General features: G+C 35.8%; 1 protein-coding gene across 1 annotated transcript; it reads right to left on the reverse strand.

Moving 5' to 3' along the window:
• Window positions 1–15,545: 15,545 nt before the first annotated feature.
• LOC111910088 (uncharacterized) lies at window positions 15,546–16,094 on the reverse strand. Its single transcript, XM_023905880.1, has one exon. It carries the CDS (start codon window positions 16,092–16,094, stop codon window positions 15,546–15,548), a length of 549 nt encoding a protein of 182 aa, XP_023761648.1.
• Window positions 16,095–16,378: the final 284 nt, after the last annotated feature.

Consider the following 16,378-nt stretch of genomic DNA (forward strand, 5'->3'; position numbering starts at 1 on the left):
AATAAAGTGTGGAATCAAGGGAAAATTAACATCATATGCTTTATTAGTTTTTTTAAAATTGGATAAATGAAATAAAATAACAAAATTTAAAGATTAAACTACATGTGCCTTTGCTCAAGTAGCAAAAATATGTCAAAATAACATCCTACTTTGTCAAAACACGTTATTTTGGTAAGATTTCAAACTAATATGTTATTTTCAAAGATTTAAGTACTTTGAAAACCAGTCAAAATAGGATGCTATTTATGTGTCTTTTTTTTTACTAAATACAAAAGGATTTAGAAGAGAAAGCAAGAGAAATTAAACTTTCCCCATGAAGTCCCAAATTTTACAAATTTGTCTTTATATATCTTTTTCTTCCATTTCATCAAGTGTGACATAATTAACAATTTTCTCAAATATTTTATATTTATTACAATATTTGTTTTCAAACAACAGTTAATTGGGGAAAAAGGAAACATGGTCTTACCCTTTTAATGGTATAGCAGATTCCCACACCCGAGGCTTAGTATCTTTGTCCTTGCATATCTTTAAAAATAAAAAAAATAAAAAAATTAATATCAAATTTTATCAAAGATAAAATATGTACATGTTGCTAATATCAAATTTGCATACTTAGATTCTAAAAACGCTATCAGTTACCAAGAGTAATCAAACCATGATCCGAATATGCACCAACTCCATAAATCCCATTCAAAGGGTCAGACACTTAGCCTACAACATAAACTGTTTTATCATATTTTTATTTAAAAAGGATGTTGAAAAAATTAAATATTATATTATTATTCTTTAGTTTAAATTCTCACCTTCATAATGCAACAAGATTGCAGTCTACTTACTACGCATTTCTAGTCATTTAAAAAAGTTGGCATCAAGATCAAGCGAAAGGACAATAAACCTCTATATTTTTCTAACTACTTCCCAAAATATAAAATGAATTTTAAAAAATACGAAAACTGACAGTTTATATAATGTTATACTACTAAATGGTCATAAAATTTGCTAAATTATATATCTATAAAAACTTACATAACCTGTTGATGACATTTTTCCATAGTCTGCCTCCATTCAAGCAAGGTATTCTTCAAAACTACTTAAACCTAAAAGAATTTCACGAATAAGAATGACACGGACAAAGGGTTATTTATCAATGAACACATAATATAGGAGGTCAGGAGCATAATCTATTCAAATCCATCACAATTATTAATTCACAGAACTTTCACACAAAAAGTTAATGAAGAGGAAACAAACATGATCATTAGCGCTTCCTCGAGATCTTGCATTGCCTCATCTAGAGATCCATTGCTGATTTTGTTGCTATTCTGATGATAATATTTATATATACTTTGAGCATCCCCTTTATGTGTCTTTGTGAAGCTCTTTGAAATCTAAAACTCTTGAATTGAAGGAAGCAATGATTGTAGACATATATACAAATAGTTGGTGGGCAAACCCCTAAAAAAGCAAATTCTTCAGTTTACGTCATTAAAATTAGATTAGATTGATACAAATCATAGAAATAAAGAAATGGAAAAGGGAGAAGGAAAAGACATACCTGAAACAAAAGGGAAACAACTGCAAAAAAAAAAGTACCACCACAGTTGCAAATATGAAATATCAATTAAGGGATATCCCGTCTCCGGTTTTCTTGAATCGGTAGAACATCTTGACTAAATTGAAAAATCAAAACGCAAATCAATGAACAATCTCCAGTCTCCCTTCGTCTGCAACCATCGTTCGTGTTGCACAACAAACGATTCTTCAAGATGTTTTTTTTATCTTCAATCTCCATAAATGCTCCTCTGTTGAAATTCTGAGTGAGTTGTCGCTTTATGGTCAGAGAAGCTAGGGTTTAACATAAAGAAATTTTAGAGTGAGAGAAGGTTGGTGAGGTTTACCGTGAGAAAGAAAATGAAGATGAAGCTGGTGAGACTTTTGGGTTGATCACGAAGCAAGAAGTGTGCCTAAGCACAGTGCAAGAAGATTATTCCTTTGATTCGATCTTATAAATAGTAGAAACTGAGAAACATGGTGTTATTGATGATGGAAGTTAGGATTTAGTTTTGATTAGGAAAAATGGAAAAACAAACCATATTGTTTGAAAAAGAAGGGAAAGCAATGATACTTTTGACTTGGAATCCAAACACCGGTGTTGATATCAGAGAGGAAGGAGCGGTGGTTAAGAAAGACGAAGGTGGAAGAGCAGCGATGGTGCGTATGTAGGTCCCAATAGTGTTGTGGGTGCGTCGACAGATACAGAGAAAACGGTGGAAGACCACCGGCCAACAAACAATTAACAACAAAACTTATGAATACAAGAAAGAGATAGCTTCACCCGAGGAAGAGCCCTTATTGATGCTACTCCAGTCTTTACTATCAGATCTCTCCATGTCCACAACAAGATTTGCCAACTCGAAATGAGTGAGAAATATTAGGGTTTGGAGAGGAAAAAGGGCCGTTGTGTTAGAAGTGTGGATTGAGTTTTTAGGGTTCAATTTCAACTCAATTAGTAAAGAGTCTAAAACGATTAAACGTCCCTGTACCTCACTCAATAATCGAAACCATAGAAATTCACGCTGCCGGCTCCAAAGCGCCATAATCATGCCGAGATCCATAATCGTATACGTTTGCTGTTTACAAATCTGTTGTTGAACCCTGAAGAATCGACTTAGGTATTCCCACCGCTGAAGATGAAGATGAAGGCCCTAAGGCTTTTTCTTGAGGCAGGGGGATTAATTTTTGGGATCCAATAGGCCGGGGGTAATTTTCGTCGAATTCATTTCCCGCCTAAAACACGTGTTTCACTTAAAAATTATAAAGCTACACATTTACATGACGCACATTTTATGAAAGGCGCCCTCTGCATTTCTTTTATTTTCTTTTCTGACACTAATTTTAGGGCGCGCACAAATGCGTGTCTTCTATCCTTCAAATTTTGCAAAGCTGACATTATTTTTTAGGGCACGTACAAATGCGCGTCCTCTATCAGCGAGTGTCATTGTTTGCGCGTCATTAAAGGGTTGTTTTCTTGTAGTGCAGGTGTCAAGTGAAGACTTAAGCACACACAAGGATCCTAGTTGGCATATAATGACACATATATGCATCTAATTAGTGATTAAACAACTAATTTAACAAATATAGGCACCCTAGAACATGGAAAACCCTTTGATTCAAGTGTTATAAGTACTAAAGGGTTGCATCTAAGGGTTGTAGGGGTGTACATTGGAGTTTACGGTCCAAGAGTAAACTCTCCATGAGTTCACGGCCAAGGGTTTGCGGCCCTACTGAGTTTACGGCCGTAAACTCATGGTAAGTGATACCATTTTGAAGTCTAAGGTCCTTAACTCATTTTGGAGGTGTTCTAGACCTAGTTCTAAGGCTAAGGAAGGAAATTAGGGCTCATATGCACCCATCAATAGAGTTTATGGCCCAAGGAGATTGCCTTGGCCGTAAACTCCCTTTTGATCTTGATTTTGTGTTGATTTCAAGTTGTATACTAGGTGACTCAAGCATTAAAACAAGCTAAGGTAAGAGTATTTACAACATAGAAGCTTGTAAGAGTGTTTAAAGTCCAATAACACTAGTGTGTGTTCTTGGTGAAAAGAAGAACACTTGAAGATCTATGAAAATGAAAGGATTTCATGGATGAAATCATGTATAACCACTAGATATGGAAGGATATCAAGTTGAAATGGAAAGATTACTTACACTTTTGAAGATTTGAAGCAAAAGTCTTATGATCCTTGGGAGAGAATGGAAGAAAATCGGCCAAGGAAAGAAAGAATGAAAGAAATGGCTAAGACTTTTATATATAACGGTGAGTTTACGGCCCACTTGGAGTTTACGGCCGTAAACTCTAAGTGTTGTGGCCGTGAACTCATGTTGGTGGTGTTTAAGGCTTAAATGTTGTTCAGTGGTTCTAGCAGGTACTTCCTAACATTCATTACTTGAATGTATTGAAGATTAAAACACCCAAACGGACTCCAAAAGTGCTAAAAGTTAGTAGAATCAAGCTTGACTTTGATTGAAATGTGGGGTTTGTACCAGATAGAAAATTTTCGGGTTGTCACAGATCTCCCGTTTGTGGTGTAAAATGAGGAGATGTTTGGACTGTCAACTTTGCAATGAAAAATTTAATGATTTGTTACAAAGCTAACAATGAGTGCTAAAATATTTACAAAATTCTGATTAGATAAACAACAAGGGATACCATTGAATTTGACAGAGGCTTGTCCCGACAAATCTGGATTAGATTGAAATATAAATCTAAGTTAACGATCTGATTATTGATTACAAATTAGGTATATAAACAAAATGATCAAATGCAAATGAAGAAGATGAAGAACGTACCATAACATATCCGGAGGAATGCTTGTGTAATTTCCTGCCATCATTTTTCTGATTTTATTTATTCAAATATATGTGATCTTTCTGCTCTCCGAAAACTACTCGCAGCACACTACTATGGCCAATTTCGATCCCTCACTTTCACTTCCTCTTGAGCACCAATTATCGATATCCACCGTGGCCATGATGATCAGTAGACGGCGGATTATTTCTTCAATTGAATCGTTCAACATGAGAAATGGTCTATAATGGCATACTCAAATCGATCGAAGACTTGTAAGTTTGAAATTTAAAATTAGGGTAATATTCAAATTGATCGAAGACTTCAGCATACTCAAAATTAGAGTTGTACTCATAATTAGGGGTAATAACTTTGAAGCTGAAATTTAGGGAAATTAGGTTAGAAGATTGATAGAGCTGTGAAATGCAATCGATTGGTTTATAAGAAGTAAACCTCAAATTTCATATATATGCTTTTTGGAAATAAACGCCATTCATTTTGGAGTGGGGAATAAGAAGCATGTATTTAGTTTGTAGTGGCACAAATACAGATCACTAAAATCAAAACATAAAACTTTTGTGGCATATAAAAAAATAATGACACTAAATACAGAGGTTTTAGTGGTACTTTATATTTTTATGCCACTAATAAATATTAATATTAGTGACATAAATTATTAAGTGTCATTAAATCTATTAATTTTATAGTAGCATATAAAATATGCCACTAAAAACATATTATTGTGGCATAAAAAGGATATGCCACTAAAAATGTGTGTAGTATCTTTGCCGTACAATGCTAATTTTCTCAATTTCTATATTTTGCAGTCTTTTCTTTTCTGCCTCAGAAGGATTAACATGTACACCTTTTCCTTTATTCTTTAAATCAACTTGTGTAACTAGCTTTACTGTCGAAGAACCATAGCCACCTTCATTGATACTCAAACCCTTCTTTGACTTTAACTTTGACATTTTAACATTAATATTAGGAATCGAAGTTGTTGTTATCATTGTTTGAACATGTTTGATTGGAATAGAAGTAGGAACTTAAGTAAAAAAGAAATTCCCAACCATAACTGGTTTCTTAGCACCTCCAACCTTCAATGATTCACCCTTATATTCCCCTTGTGACACAAGCACCGGTCGTGGAGCATTAGTGGGTAACTGAAGCACCAAGTATAGAATCGGAGCCGCTTACACTTTGAAAGAATCTTCAATCACTGATGACTAATTTTCTATGAAAAACTTTTGGATGGTTTGACATGAATATTTATTGGTTTTGGTTGAATTAAAAATGAAATTTTTACCTATGATTTTTGGGATGTTATAAGTTGCTATCAGAACCTTGGTTTGAGGGATTCGGGCACACTTCCGAGTGTGTTTGAACTCAAACTAAGGAATTGATAATCTTTTTGAAGGAACAGAGTTTTCTAAATAAACTTTTATAAAGAAAACATATGTGATGCGTGCAATCAACTGAGTTCAAGTCAGCATTCCCAAAATACCCATACATGTTATTGTTACAGTATATGTATATGTGTATAGCATTCTATATTAGGGCTAAGGATCTACTCAACATTGCATAGTAGGAAGCTAAGAGAGATGCCTTTGTATGGCAGTTGTATGAACCCTTAGAACTGCATGCTAGTATGGATTTTAGATGATTGGATAGAGTGGCCTAAGTAGGTAGTGCTCTAGGTTAGAACTCAAAGCTAGAATGCTGCTTACTTTATGTTTCTAGGGACTTCACTAGTGTCGGCTAATTATTAAGCGAATACTTCAAATTACATGTTGTGTAGATTAGATAATTCTCAAAGGTTAGGTTCAAATCTATTGTGCATCTCTTGTTTGAGTCCAACCATTCTAGAGTGGGACCTAGCAGTTGAAAATTATCTGGTGCTAGTAACATGTAATTGTATTCGTGAGATAGTCAAAAGACATTGGAGGAGAGTCTCTTCTGCAGTTGATAGCATAGAGTGGTGTGGAAAGGAACCCTATGATAGCCTAGGAAACATCTTAGTACGTAAGGTACTCTATAATACGAGTAAAGTGCCTGATAGTAGGGGGATTGAATCATTTGATGTGAAATATATAATTAAAGAACTTAATTATTGTGGGTTGAAAACCCTATGTGCTCACCAGGCTCCTAAGCCTGACTCATTCAGTTTCTTTGTATCATAGGTAGTGGTATAAAGGCACAAGGATGATAAGTGATTTGAGGTGTTATTAGGTCATAATATAATAAGTTGGTTTAAGGCCTAATAAAACAAGTTTATGCTTATGTATATGCATCGATGATGACATCCTAGACTTTTATATATTAATAAAAAAAATGTTTCTTCGGAAACACCTTCAAATAATTTGGGAACAACTTTTGCATTAAAAGAATACTCTGAATTAAATAAGCAAAAATAAAAAGTTTTAAATTGGCTGTGAAAATGGGGATGTCACATTTTTACTCTTGTTCAAAAACCCATTTCAAGAACATATCCACACACATTCTCTCATTTTTGTAATCTCTGAGTTTTATCCAATTGAGTGTTCGATATATGTCATCGAAATACTTCAACTTGATTGTGAAACAACGACTTTCAGAGAATCCAATCATTCTTTTCATCCTTTATTTCTAACAGATCTAGAAATTTGATTTTTTTTTTTTGATAACTTATTGTATATCGACTCATGATCCCAATATTCTCAGATGACGAAATATGTCTGGTGTGTCACAAGACATGTTTGGACTCTTGTGGAGAGCATGCAGTTCATTGTAAAGAACTCACGGGGTTTAAATACAGACACGGTATGGTTAGGGATGTTTTGTTTGACATATTTAAGCTTGTCGGGGTTTCCACCAAGAAAGAGCATAGCCGAAATTAAGCGGGGCAAACAGGGCACTGGTATAGGGCCCAAATCTTTTAGAGGCATTTCTTTAATATTTGATGACGTTATCGATCTTTGTTCTCAACTTTTTACGTTCCCTAATGAATTTCTTCTCCAATTTTAATGATCCTATTTTGATGAGGTAATCAATCGTTATCCCCACTTTTAATTGGGTGACGACATAAATATTTTTGCGTCTTTTCATAAAATTATTTCTTGTGTTCCTTTGCCGCATAAAAAACTATATAAATGTAGTCACTCCACTACTAGTGACAAAATCATGATTTTTTTTTGGAGGCCCATATAAACCTCTTAATTATCGTCATTTAAAAAAAACTTTAGTTTATATAACCTAGTCTATTACATGTTAGGGTCTACGGGCTTTTTTTTGGCTCGGCATGGGTATTTGAATCCTCGGGACCGACCCTGAGAAAGAGGCACTTGTGAATTTCTTAATCGACCTGGCAGAAGGAAAGTCAACTCTTAGACCGGATGACATTATTTTTGGATAGGTTGGAGGGAAACATGCATGTGTGGACCTTACAAGGGTATCCCCTCTCGTGGGCTTGAGAGATGAGGGTTTCATAGCGAGACGGGCTGCTTTAAAATTTGCTACAGGCAAAGTCACCAAACATGAGAAATCGTGCATGGAAATCGACACGTGTTTATATTATTTGCATTTGATATGTTTGGTTTCCTCACGTCGGATGCAGTGGAGCTTCTTAATAGAGTACAAAGGATCATGCATAGCAATGTTATATCTTCTAGATCTATGAATGCAGTCTTCAAAAGAATTGGTTTTACCATAAAAAGGCTTAGAGGCACAGCTTGTTGCGAGTTTTCCATCTCATTCATTGTACGATGATAACTGAATTGATTAATTGGAATTAAAATTATAATATTCAAAAAAACAACGCTAAAATTAGTATCAAACTTACATAAGAATAATCAAAATCGGAATCCACCATAACAAAGGGTCGGAAGGCTCAAATGACACTTAGATTGCATACTTATATATTGTTGTCTTTAAAATGCTTTTATAACGTTTATGATGCTATAACTGTATGCTAATTACTTTTGCAATACATAAAAACTTTCTTATTTGAACTTGGCTAGCGAGATACTTTATATATTATTATTTATTAAATGTCGTTACACATTGAGTCAAGCATATTTTCAAGTCCATTTACGAGCCATCTCATATTAGGATTTATCTTACTCGACGTACGGGTCGACTCATGGATCGTACAAGTTTAACAACTATGATTGGGATGTCTTTCTTCTTTGGGCTGTTGTTCAAGTTCTCAAAACATATTTGAATCGTTTGTGTTCATTGTAACTTGAGAGGTACGTAATTCATTTGTAACACGTAGTACAACATTCATATGAATAATGGGGTTGCTTTAAGTATAGAGATTATTGTTCGAAAAAATAAATTAACTTGCATGAGTTTATGGAGTTTTTATTATCTTTTATTAAGTTTTTACTTCTTATTTTTAGTGGCAATAAAGATAAATAATGGTAGCTAATGAAGAGTCTAGTTATTTATGGAGTAACTATGGATGTTACAAATGAAGTCCATATATTGTCCTTTTTTTTTTTTGGTTGTTTTTCAAGTGATGAGAAACAATCTAGAAGAAATAAAAGTCCCATTTTTCTTTCTGTCATCTTTTTAGTAAATACTTCCATTAAATTTGGTATTAGAGCTTGTTCGATCAAATGAACAACTCAATTCCTCTTTCTTTTGTTCCTCAATTGACAAAAGAAAATTATGGAAAATGGTGCATCCAAATTAAGGCTCTTCTTGATTCACAAGAAGAATGGGAGATAGTTGACAAAGGTTATACCAAAGTCGAAAACGAAGAGGAATTTGCACAAGCTCAAAAAGAGAGTCTAATTAAGAAGATCAAGAAGGAAAAATCAACAAACTTTGTTTTGGATATATATATATATATATATATATATATATATATATATATATATATATATATATATATATATATATATATATATATATATATATATATATATATATATATATATATATATATATATATATATATATATATATATATATATATATATATATATATATATATATATATATATATATATATATATATGAGTACAGTCATATGAAACCACATGGGAGAAGATAGCATGTGCCACAACGGCAAAGCTAGCATGGGAGATTTTGGAAATTTCCTTCAAAGGAGATGAAAAAGGTAAAAAAAGTTTGATTGCAACTCTTCGAGGGGAATTTGAAAGTTTGCATAAAACAGAGTCAGAATTTGTTTCTGATTATTGTTCGCGAGCATTTTCAATAGTTAACCAACTAAAAAGAAACGGTGAAACTATGGATGATATTCATGTTATTGAAAAAATTATACATTCGTTAGATTCTAGATTTAACTACATTGTTGTAGCCGTTCAATAATCCAAGGATGTGAGTTCGATGATTGTTGATGAACTCACCCGACTCGTTGCAAGTCCATGAAGAAAGATTAAACAAGAAGAAAAAGAAAGTCATTTTGGACCAAACTCTTAATTCTAAGCTCTCGTTAAATGAAAAAAATGAAGATTTCAAGAAACAAAATAGTAGAGATCATGGTCGTGGTCGTGGAAGAGGCGGAAATTTTAGAGGAAGATTCTCAAATGGTCATGGAAGAGGCGGTTATACAAGCAAAGAGAACGGATGGAATGAAATGAATCAAGAACAAAATTCAAACTTTTCACAAAGAGGACACGTGGCTACCAAAGAGGAAGTGGACGTGTCTATTTGAATGTATTCATCGTCACAAACCCGGTCATTTAGCGCGACACTGTTGGTACAAAAATGAAGAAAAACATGACGCAAATTGGGTGAGCGGAAATAAAACCCAACATTATAATGATCAAGACACATTGTTGCCTGTGTCGCAAGGTGGAGATTTTGAAGATTCATGATACGTTGATAGTGGTGCTAGCAAGCATATGACAGGTAACAAAAATTTACTTTCAATGTTGGTTGAAAATGACTTTGGAGTAGGTAAACTTGGAGATGGAAATTCATATAAAATTAGTGGTGTTCGTGAATTGGAATTAAAAACTAAACAAGGATGCATTGAAAAAATGACTGAAGTTTATTTTGTATCGGGTCTACAAACTAACATGCTTAGCGTCGGCCATCTTTTGAGAAAAGGGTACGATATTCATTTCCATGACATGTATTGCAATTTGTCAAGGAACAATCATTTAATCGCTAGTGTTGGAGTTGCTTCAAATAATATTTTCTCACTTGGGCTTAAAAATAAAAACTTGTCATGTTTTTTTGGTGTTGACAAAAGAATTTCCAAGTTGTGGCATGACAGGTACGGTCACTTGAATTATGGTGACTTGGAGGTGCTTTTAAAGAAAATGATGGTGAGAGGATTTCCTATAATTGACCGTCTTAGTGATATTTGTGAAACTTGTCAGTTTGGCAAGCAACACAAAAATTCTTTTCCATCTCAATCTTCTTGGCAAGCAAAAAGACTATTGCACCTTATTCATTCCGATCTGTGCGGTCCAACGAAAGTTTTATCTTTGGGAGGTAATATTTATTTTATATCTTTTATCGATGATTACTCATGAAAAAGTTTGGGTGTATTGCATCAAAGAAAAATCGGAAGCATTTCAAAATTCCAAGGACTTTAAGGCGGAAGTGGAGAACTTTACCGGGCTAAAAATAAACACATTGCGGACCGATCATGGAGGTGAATATTTTTCAAATGATTTTGAACAATACTGTAGAGAAAATGGTATTCGACATGAAATGACGGTAAGATATACACCAAAACAAAATGGTGTATGTGAACGAAAGAATAGAAAAATAATGGAGATGGTGAGATGTCTTTTAAACAAGAAAAGATTGTCAATAAATTTTTGGGTTGAAGCTATTTCATGTGCATTTAATCTTAGTAACAGATCACCAACAAAGAAAGAGCTTGGAGAATTTCACACCACATGAAGCTTGGTACGGGTCAAAACCTAGTGCCCGCCATCTAAAGGTTTTGAGATGTGTTGCTTACTCCCACATTCCAAATCAAATGAGAAGCAAGTTAGATGACAAATTGGAGAAATGTATTTTTATTTCCTATATTGAAAGAAGTAAGGCGTACAAGTTGTACAATCCGGTGACAAAAAAGATCGTGATTAGTCAAGATGTTCGGTTTGATGAAAATTCCATGTTTGAAGAGATGGAGGTTGAAGATGGAAATCTACCAAATTTTCCTTTTCAACTTGAAGAAGAAGAATTTGTTGAAAATGAAGATCAAGGGGAGAATCCTCCTAATTCTTCAAGTTCTTCCCCTAGTTCTCCTGAAGTAGCCCGATAAGAAGAATAAGAACCATCGAGGATCTTTATGAAGCAACCGAAGAAATTGAGCAAAATGATGTCATATTTTTAGCTTTTTTTTTGCAGGAGAAGATACAATTTCCTTTGATGATGCTTATCAAGAAGAATAATGGAGGAACGAAATAGGATCGACCGAGAAAAATGATACATGGTAACTTACAAATTTGCTGCCACACAAGAATTCTATCAGAGTAAAATGGGTGTACAAGACAAAGAAAAATCCGGATGGCTAAATCAACAAACACAAGGCACGACTTGTAGCTAAAAGTTACAAACAAAAGGAAGGAAAAGATTTTACAAAAGTGTTTTCTCCCGTTTCAAGACTCAAAATTATTCGGTTACTCATTTCTCTTACAACACAAAATAATTGGAGGTTGTTTCAAATGGATGTGAAATCCGCATTTTTAAATGGTGTTCTTAAAGAAGCATTCTATGTTGATCAACCACTTGGACTTGTCAAAAAATGAGAAGAGGAAAAGGTGTACAAGTTGAAAAAAGCATTATACAGGTTGAAGAAATCACCCTGAGCTTGGTACAGTCGTATCAATTCTTATTTTGATAAATTTGGTTTTCAAAAATGTTCATATGAGCATACTCTCTACATAAAAGGAGATGTTCAATGAAGATTCATTGTTATTAGCCTTTATGTTGATGATCTTATTTTAATAGGAAATGATTTGAAGATTTTGAGTGAGTTCAAACACTCAGTGATGGAAGAATTTGAAATGAAAGATAAGGGAGAACTTCATCATTTTCTTGGCATTGAATGCATCAATCCAAGAAAAGAATTTTTATTTCTCATGAGAGTTATGCAAAAGATGTTCTTAAGAAGTTCAAGATGGATAAAAATAATGTGCTCACTACTCCATGCATCACAGGTTTTAAATTGTCCAAAGAAGGTGAAGAAAAACTCATCAATTCTACTTTCTTTAGAAGTCTTGTTGGAAATTTGATGTATCTAACTTCTACAAGGCCTGACATTGTGTATGTGGTTATCTCGGTGAGTAGATTTATGGAGAAGTCTTATTCAAATCATTGGGAAGTTGCCAAGAGAATCTTAAGATATGTTAAAGGAACCATTGACTATGGAATTTTTTAAAAAGCTAATGCACCAGTTAATCTTATTGGTTATATTGATAGTGATTTACCTGGAAGTATGGATGATAGTATAAACACATATGGATATGTTTTTTGATGCAGCGGAAACCTAAGATTAGATAAAACAATCACAGGTGTTGATTTGTACACACAAATACCAACTGTAACTCTTCCAAACCCGTTGATTCACAGTTACGTGAATATCGGATCAAGGCATCAATACACAATCTTACAAAGAATTAAGTATTGGAACAGATGGAAACAAAATATTCTTTCATTCTAGAAAACTGAAGACTTACTGTCAAAGCAACAAGGCTTTAAACAGGAAGTAAAGCCCAAAAGTCAAACACAAAGCAAAACCAAAACTAGGAAAAAAATAGATAATAAGCCCAATAATATATTATATTGGGAATAGATTTAGACACGCAGCTCATCAAAACGACCCAAGAAGGTTAGGGCTCGCTCCTCCACGTTGAGGCCCACATCATTCCCTCTGGGGTGCAAAGAATTCGCCCTCGAAGTCTGGTCCTAGTCGTCATCAGAGGAGTCATCAAGGAAAGGAATAAGGTGTTTGACATTGAACACATCTACTGTACGAATATGGCTTGGAAGTTAGAGGCGGTAAGCGTTCAGATTAATCTTTTCAATGATTTCAACAGGCCCTATTTTTTTGGACTTAAGTTTATTGTAATCTCCAGTAGAGAAGCGTTCCTTAGTAAGAATGGCCCACACAAAATCCCCGACTTCAAACTCGACATGACGCCGTTTTTTGTCGGCATGAAGCTTATATTTGGTTTTGGCAGTCGTTAGGTTGTTACACACAGATTTGTGAGTGTCAATCAGCCCTTCAACAAAAGTAACAACTCTTCCTTCTTCTTGTGTAGTGCTCGGAAATGGAATGAGATCTAATGGTCCCCGTGGTTGAATGGAGTACACGACCTGGAAGGGACTGAACCCGGTGCTACGGTTGGTAGCGTGGTTGTGGGCGAACTCCTCTTGGCTCAATTTATGATCCCAACCTTTTGGATGATCACCAACCAGACAACGAAGAAGGTTTCCAAGTGAGCGATTAACAACTTTGGTCTGGCCATCTGTTTGCAAGTGGTAAGCACTACTAAAATTGAGTTTGGTATTCACCATTTTCCATAAAGTACGCCAAAAGTGACTAAGGAATAGCGTATCACGATCAGAGACAATGGAAGTAGGAAGACCGTGGAGATGATAGATATCTCGAAAGAAAAGTTGGGCAACATTAACAGCATCCATGGTTTTTTTACATGGTATAAAATGCACCATCTTGGAGAAGCGGTCAACCACAACGAAAATTGAATCATTACCTCGTTGCGTACGGGGTAAACCCACTACAAAGTCCATACTGATGTCAACCCACAGCTTGGTTGATACGGGTAACGGTGTGTACAACCCAGCATTCGTGGTTGTACCCTTCGACACTTGACAAACACGACATCGCTGCACAAACTTCTCGATCTCGGTGTGCATTCCCGGCCAAAAATATGACTGTTGAACTAGTTGTACAGTTCTATCCCGTCCCACATGCCCCTCTCCATGCAATTCTTGAATTATTTGTAGTCGTAGGCTGCAATCAGGTACACATAATTGATTTCCTCGGAACAGAAAACCATTATGGAGGAGGAAATCTGTCCACTTTCCTGATTGAACATATGTAAGGATGGTAGAGAAATAGGGATCTGTAATAAATAATTCGCGAAAAGAATCAAACCCGGGTACTTCGACCCGCAGAGTAGCGAGCATATGGTTTCGGCGACTGAGAGCATCGGCAACTCGATTAGTGATCTCAGCCTTATGTTTCACCACGAAGGTAAATCCTTGGAGGAAAGAGATCCAATGAGCATGTCGAGTAGAGACTTTGTCTTGGCGGTGGAGATGTCGGAGAGAATCATGGTCGGTGTACAAGACGAACTCGCGATGAAATAGGTAGTGTCGCCAATATTTTATTGTCTGAACTACTGCATAAAATTCAACATTATATGTGCTATAGTTGAGACGAGGACCATATATCTTTTCACTATAAAATGCCACGGGCTTCCCATTTTGACTAAGAACGGCTCCAATCCATGTTTTTGACGCGTCAGTATGTAGTTCAAAAGGTTGCGAGAAGTCCAGTAGTACTAATATTGGTGCAGTGGTGAGTTTTTCTTTGATTGTTGTGAACGCCTTCTCTGCTTCGTTGGACCAAATAAATGTAGTATGTTTCATACAATCGGTAATGGGGGCCATGATCCCGCTGAAGTGCGGTATGAACCTCCTGTAGAAGGATGTGAGACCATGGAAACTATGTACTTCAGTTATCGATTTCGGACTTGGCCATAGTCGGATTGCCTCAACCTTGGTGTCGTCTACCTGTAATCCATCACCTGTGATAACATACCCCAAAAATAGTACCTTAGTTGTCATGAACACGCATTTCTTTATCGCCGCATAGAATCGCTCGCGTCTTAATACGCTCAATACTTCCTTTACGTGTTGGAGGTGTGTTTCTGGATCACCACTATAAATCAGGATGTCGTCAAAGTAAACAATAACAAACCTCCCAATAAATGGTCGCAAAAGTTGGTTCATGACAAGCATAAAAGTGCTTGGCGCGTTTGATAAACCAAATGGCATTACTAGCCATTCATACAACCCCTCGCGTGTTTTGAATGTTGATTTCCACTCGTCCCCTGGCCGCATACGGATTTGATAATACCCGCTTTTCAAGTCCAATCGTGAAAATATTTTAGCACCATTAATCTGGTCCAGCAAGTCATCGAGGCGAGGAATAGGGAAGCGATATCGTACGGTGATTTTATTGATTGCACGGCTATCTACACACATGCGCCATGAACCATCTTTTTTTTGGAGTTAACAATGCCGGTACCGCAACAGGACTCATGCTTTCCCGTATGTGTCCTTTAGAGAGCAACTCCTCTACTTGACACCTAAGTTCTTCATGTTCATGAGGACTCATGCGATAATGTGGTCGGTGGGGAAGATCTGCCCCTGGTTCGAGGTCTACATGATGTTGGATGTCACGAAGTAGGGGAAGCTCATCAGGAAGCTCTTCAGGGAACACGTCCTGAAATTCACTCAATAGAGACTGAACAGAATCGGATGTTAAACATGGCTGGTGAACTTCTTTTCCAAACAGGACATAAACAACACCTGTTTCTTTTATCTCTTCATTGAATTGTGTCATAGACAGTAGGTTTGGAGTGGTGGTGTTTGTTGTAACCTTTGTAGTTGGTCTGGATGGAACGAGAGTAATCTTGACTCCTTCAAACATGAAACTATATGAATTAGCTCGACCATCATGGTTTACTTTCCTGTCATACTGCCATGGTCGACCAAGCAATAGATGACATGCATCCATGTTGACAACATCACACTAGACCTCATCACGATATTTAGCACCAATAGAAAAAGGAACCAATGCGCGTTTTGAAATTGTTACCTCGCCACCACATTTGAGCCATGCTAGTTTGTAAGGTTTCGGGTGTCGTTCCGTACGGATGTTTAACTTTTGAATTGCTTCTTCAGACACAATATTCTCACAACTACCAGAATCGATAACAAAGCGACACACCTTGCCTAGGATGGTGCATGTCGATTGGAATATGTTACTCCTCAACCAATCATCTTCAGACGCCACAGGGG

The sequence above is a fragment of the Lactuca sativa genome, chromosome 5 (assembly GCF_002870075.4).
Source record: "Lactuca sativa cultivar Salinas chromosome 5, Lsat_Salinas_v11, whole genome shotgun sequence".
In the NCBI taxonomy this organism is placed as follows: domain Eukaryota; kingdom Viridiplantae; phylum Streptophyta; class Magnoliopsida; order Asterales; family Asteraceae; genus Lactuca; species Lactuca sativa.

What these genes read in the sequence shown, in the direction of transcription:
- LOC111910088 (XM_023905880.1), bottom strand. Translation starts at nt 16,094, where the DNA reads ATGGATGCATGTCATCTATTGCTTGGTCGACCATGGCAGTATGACAGG.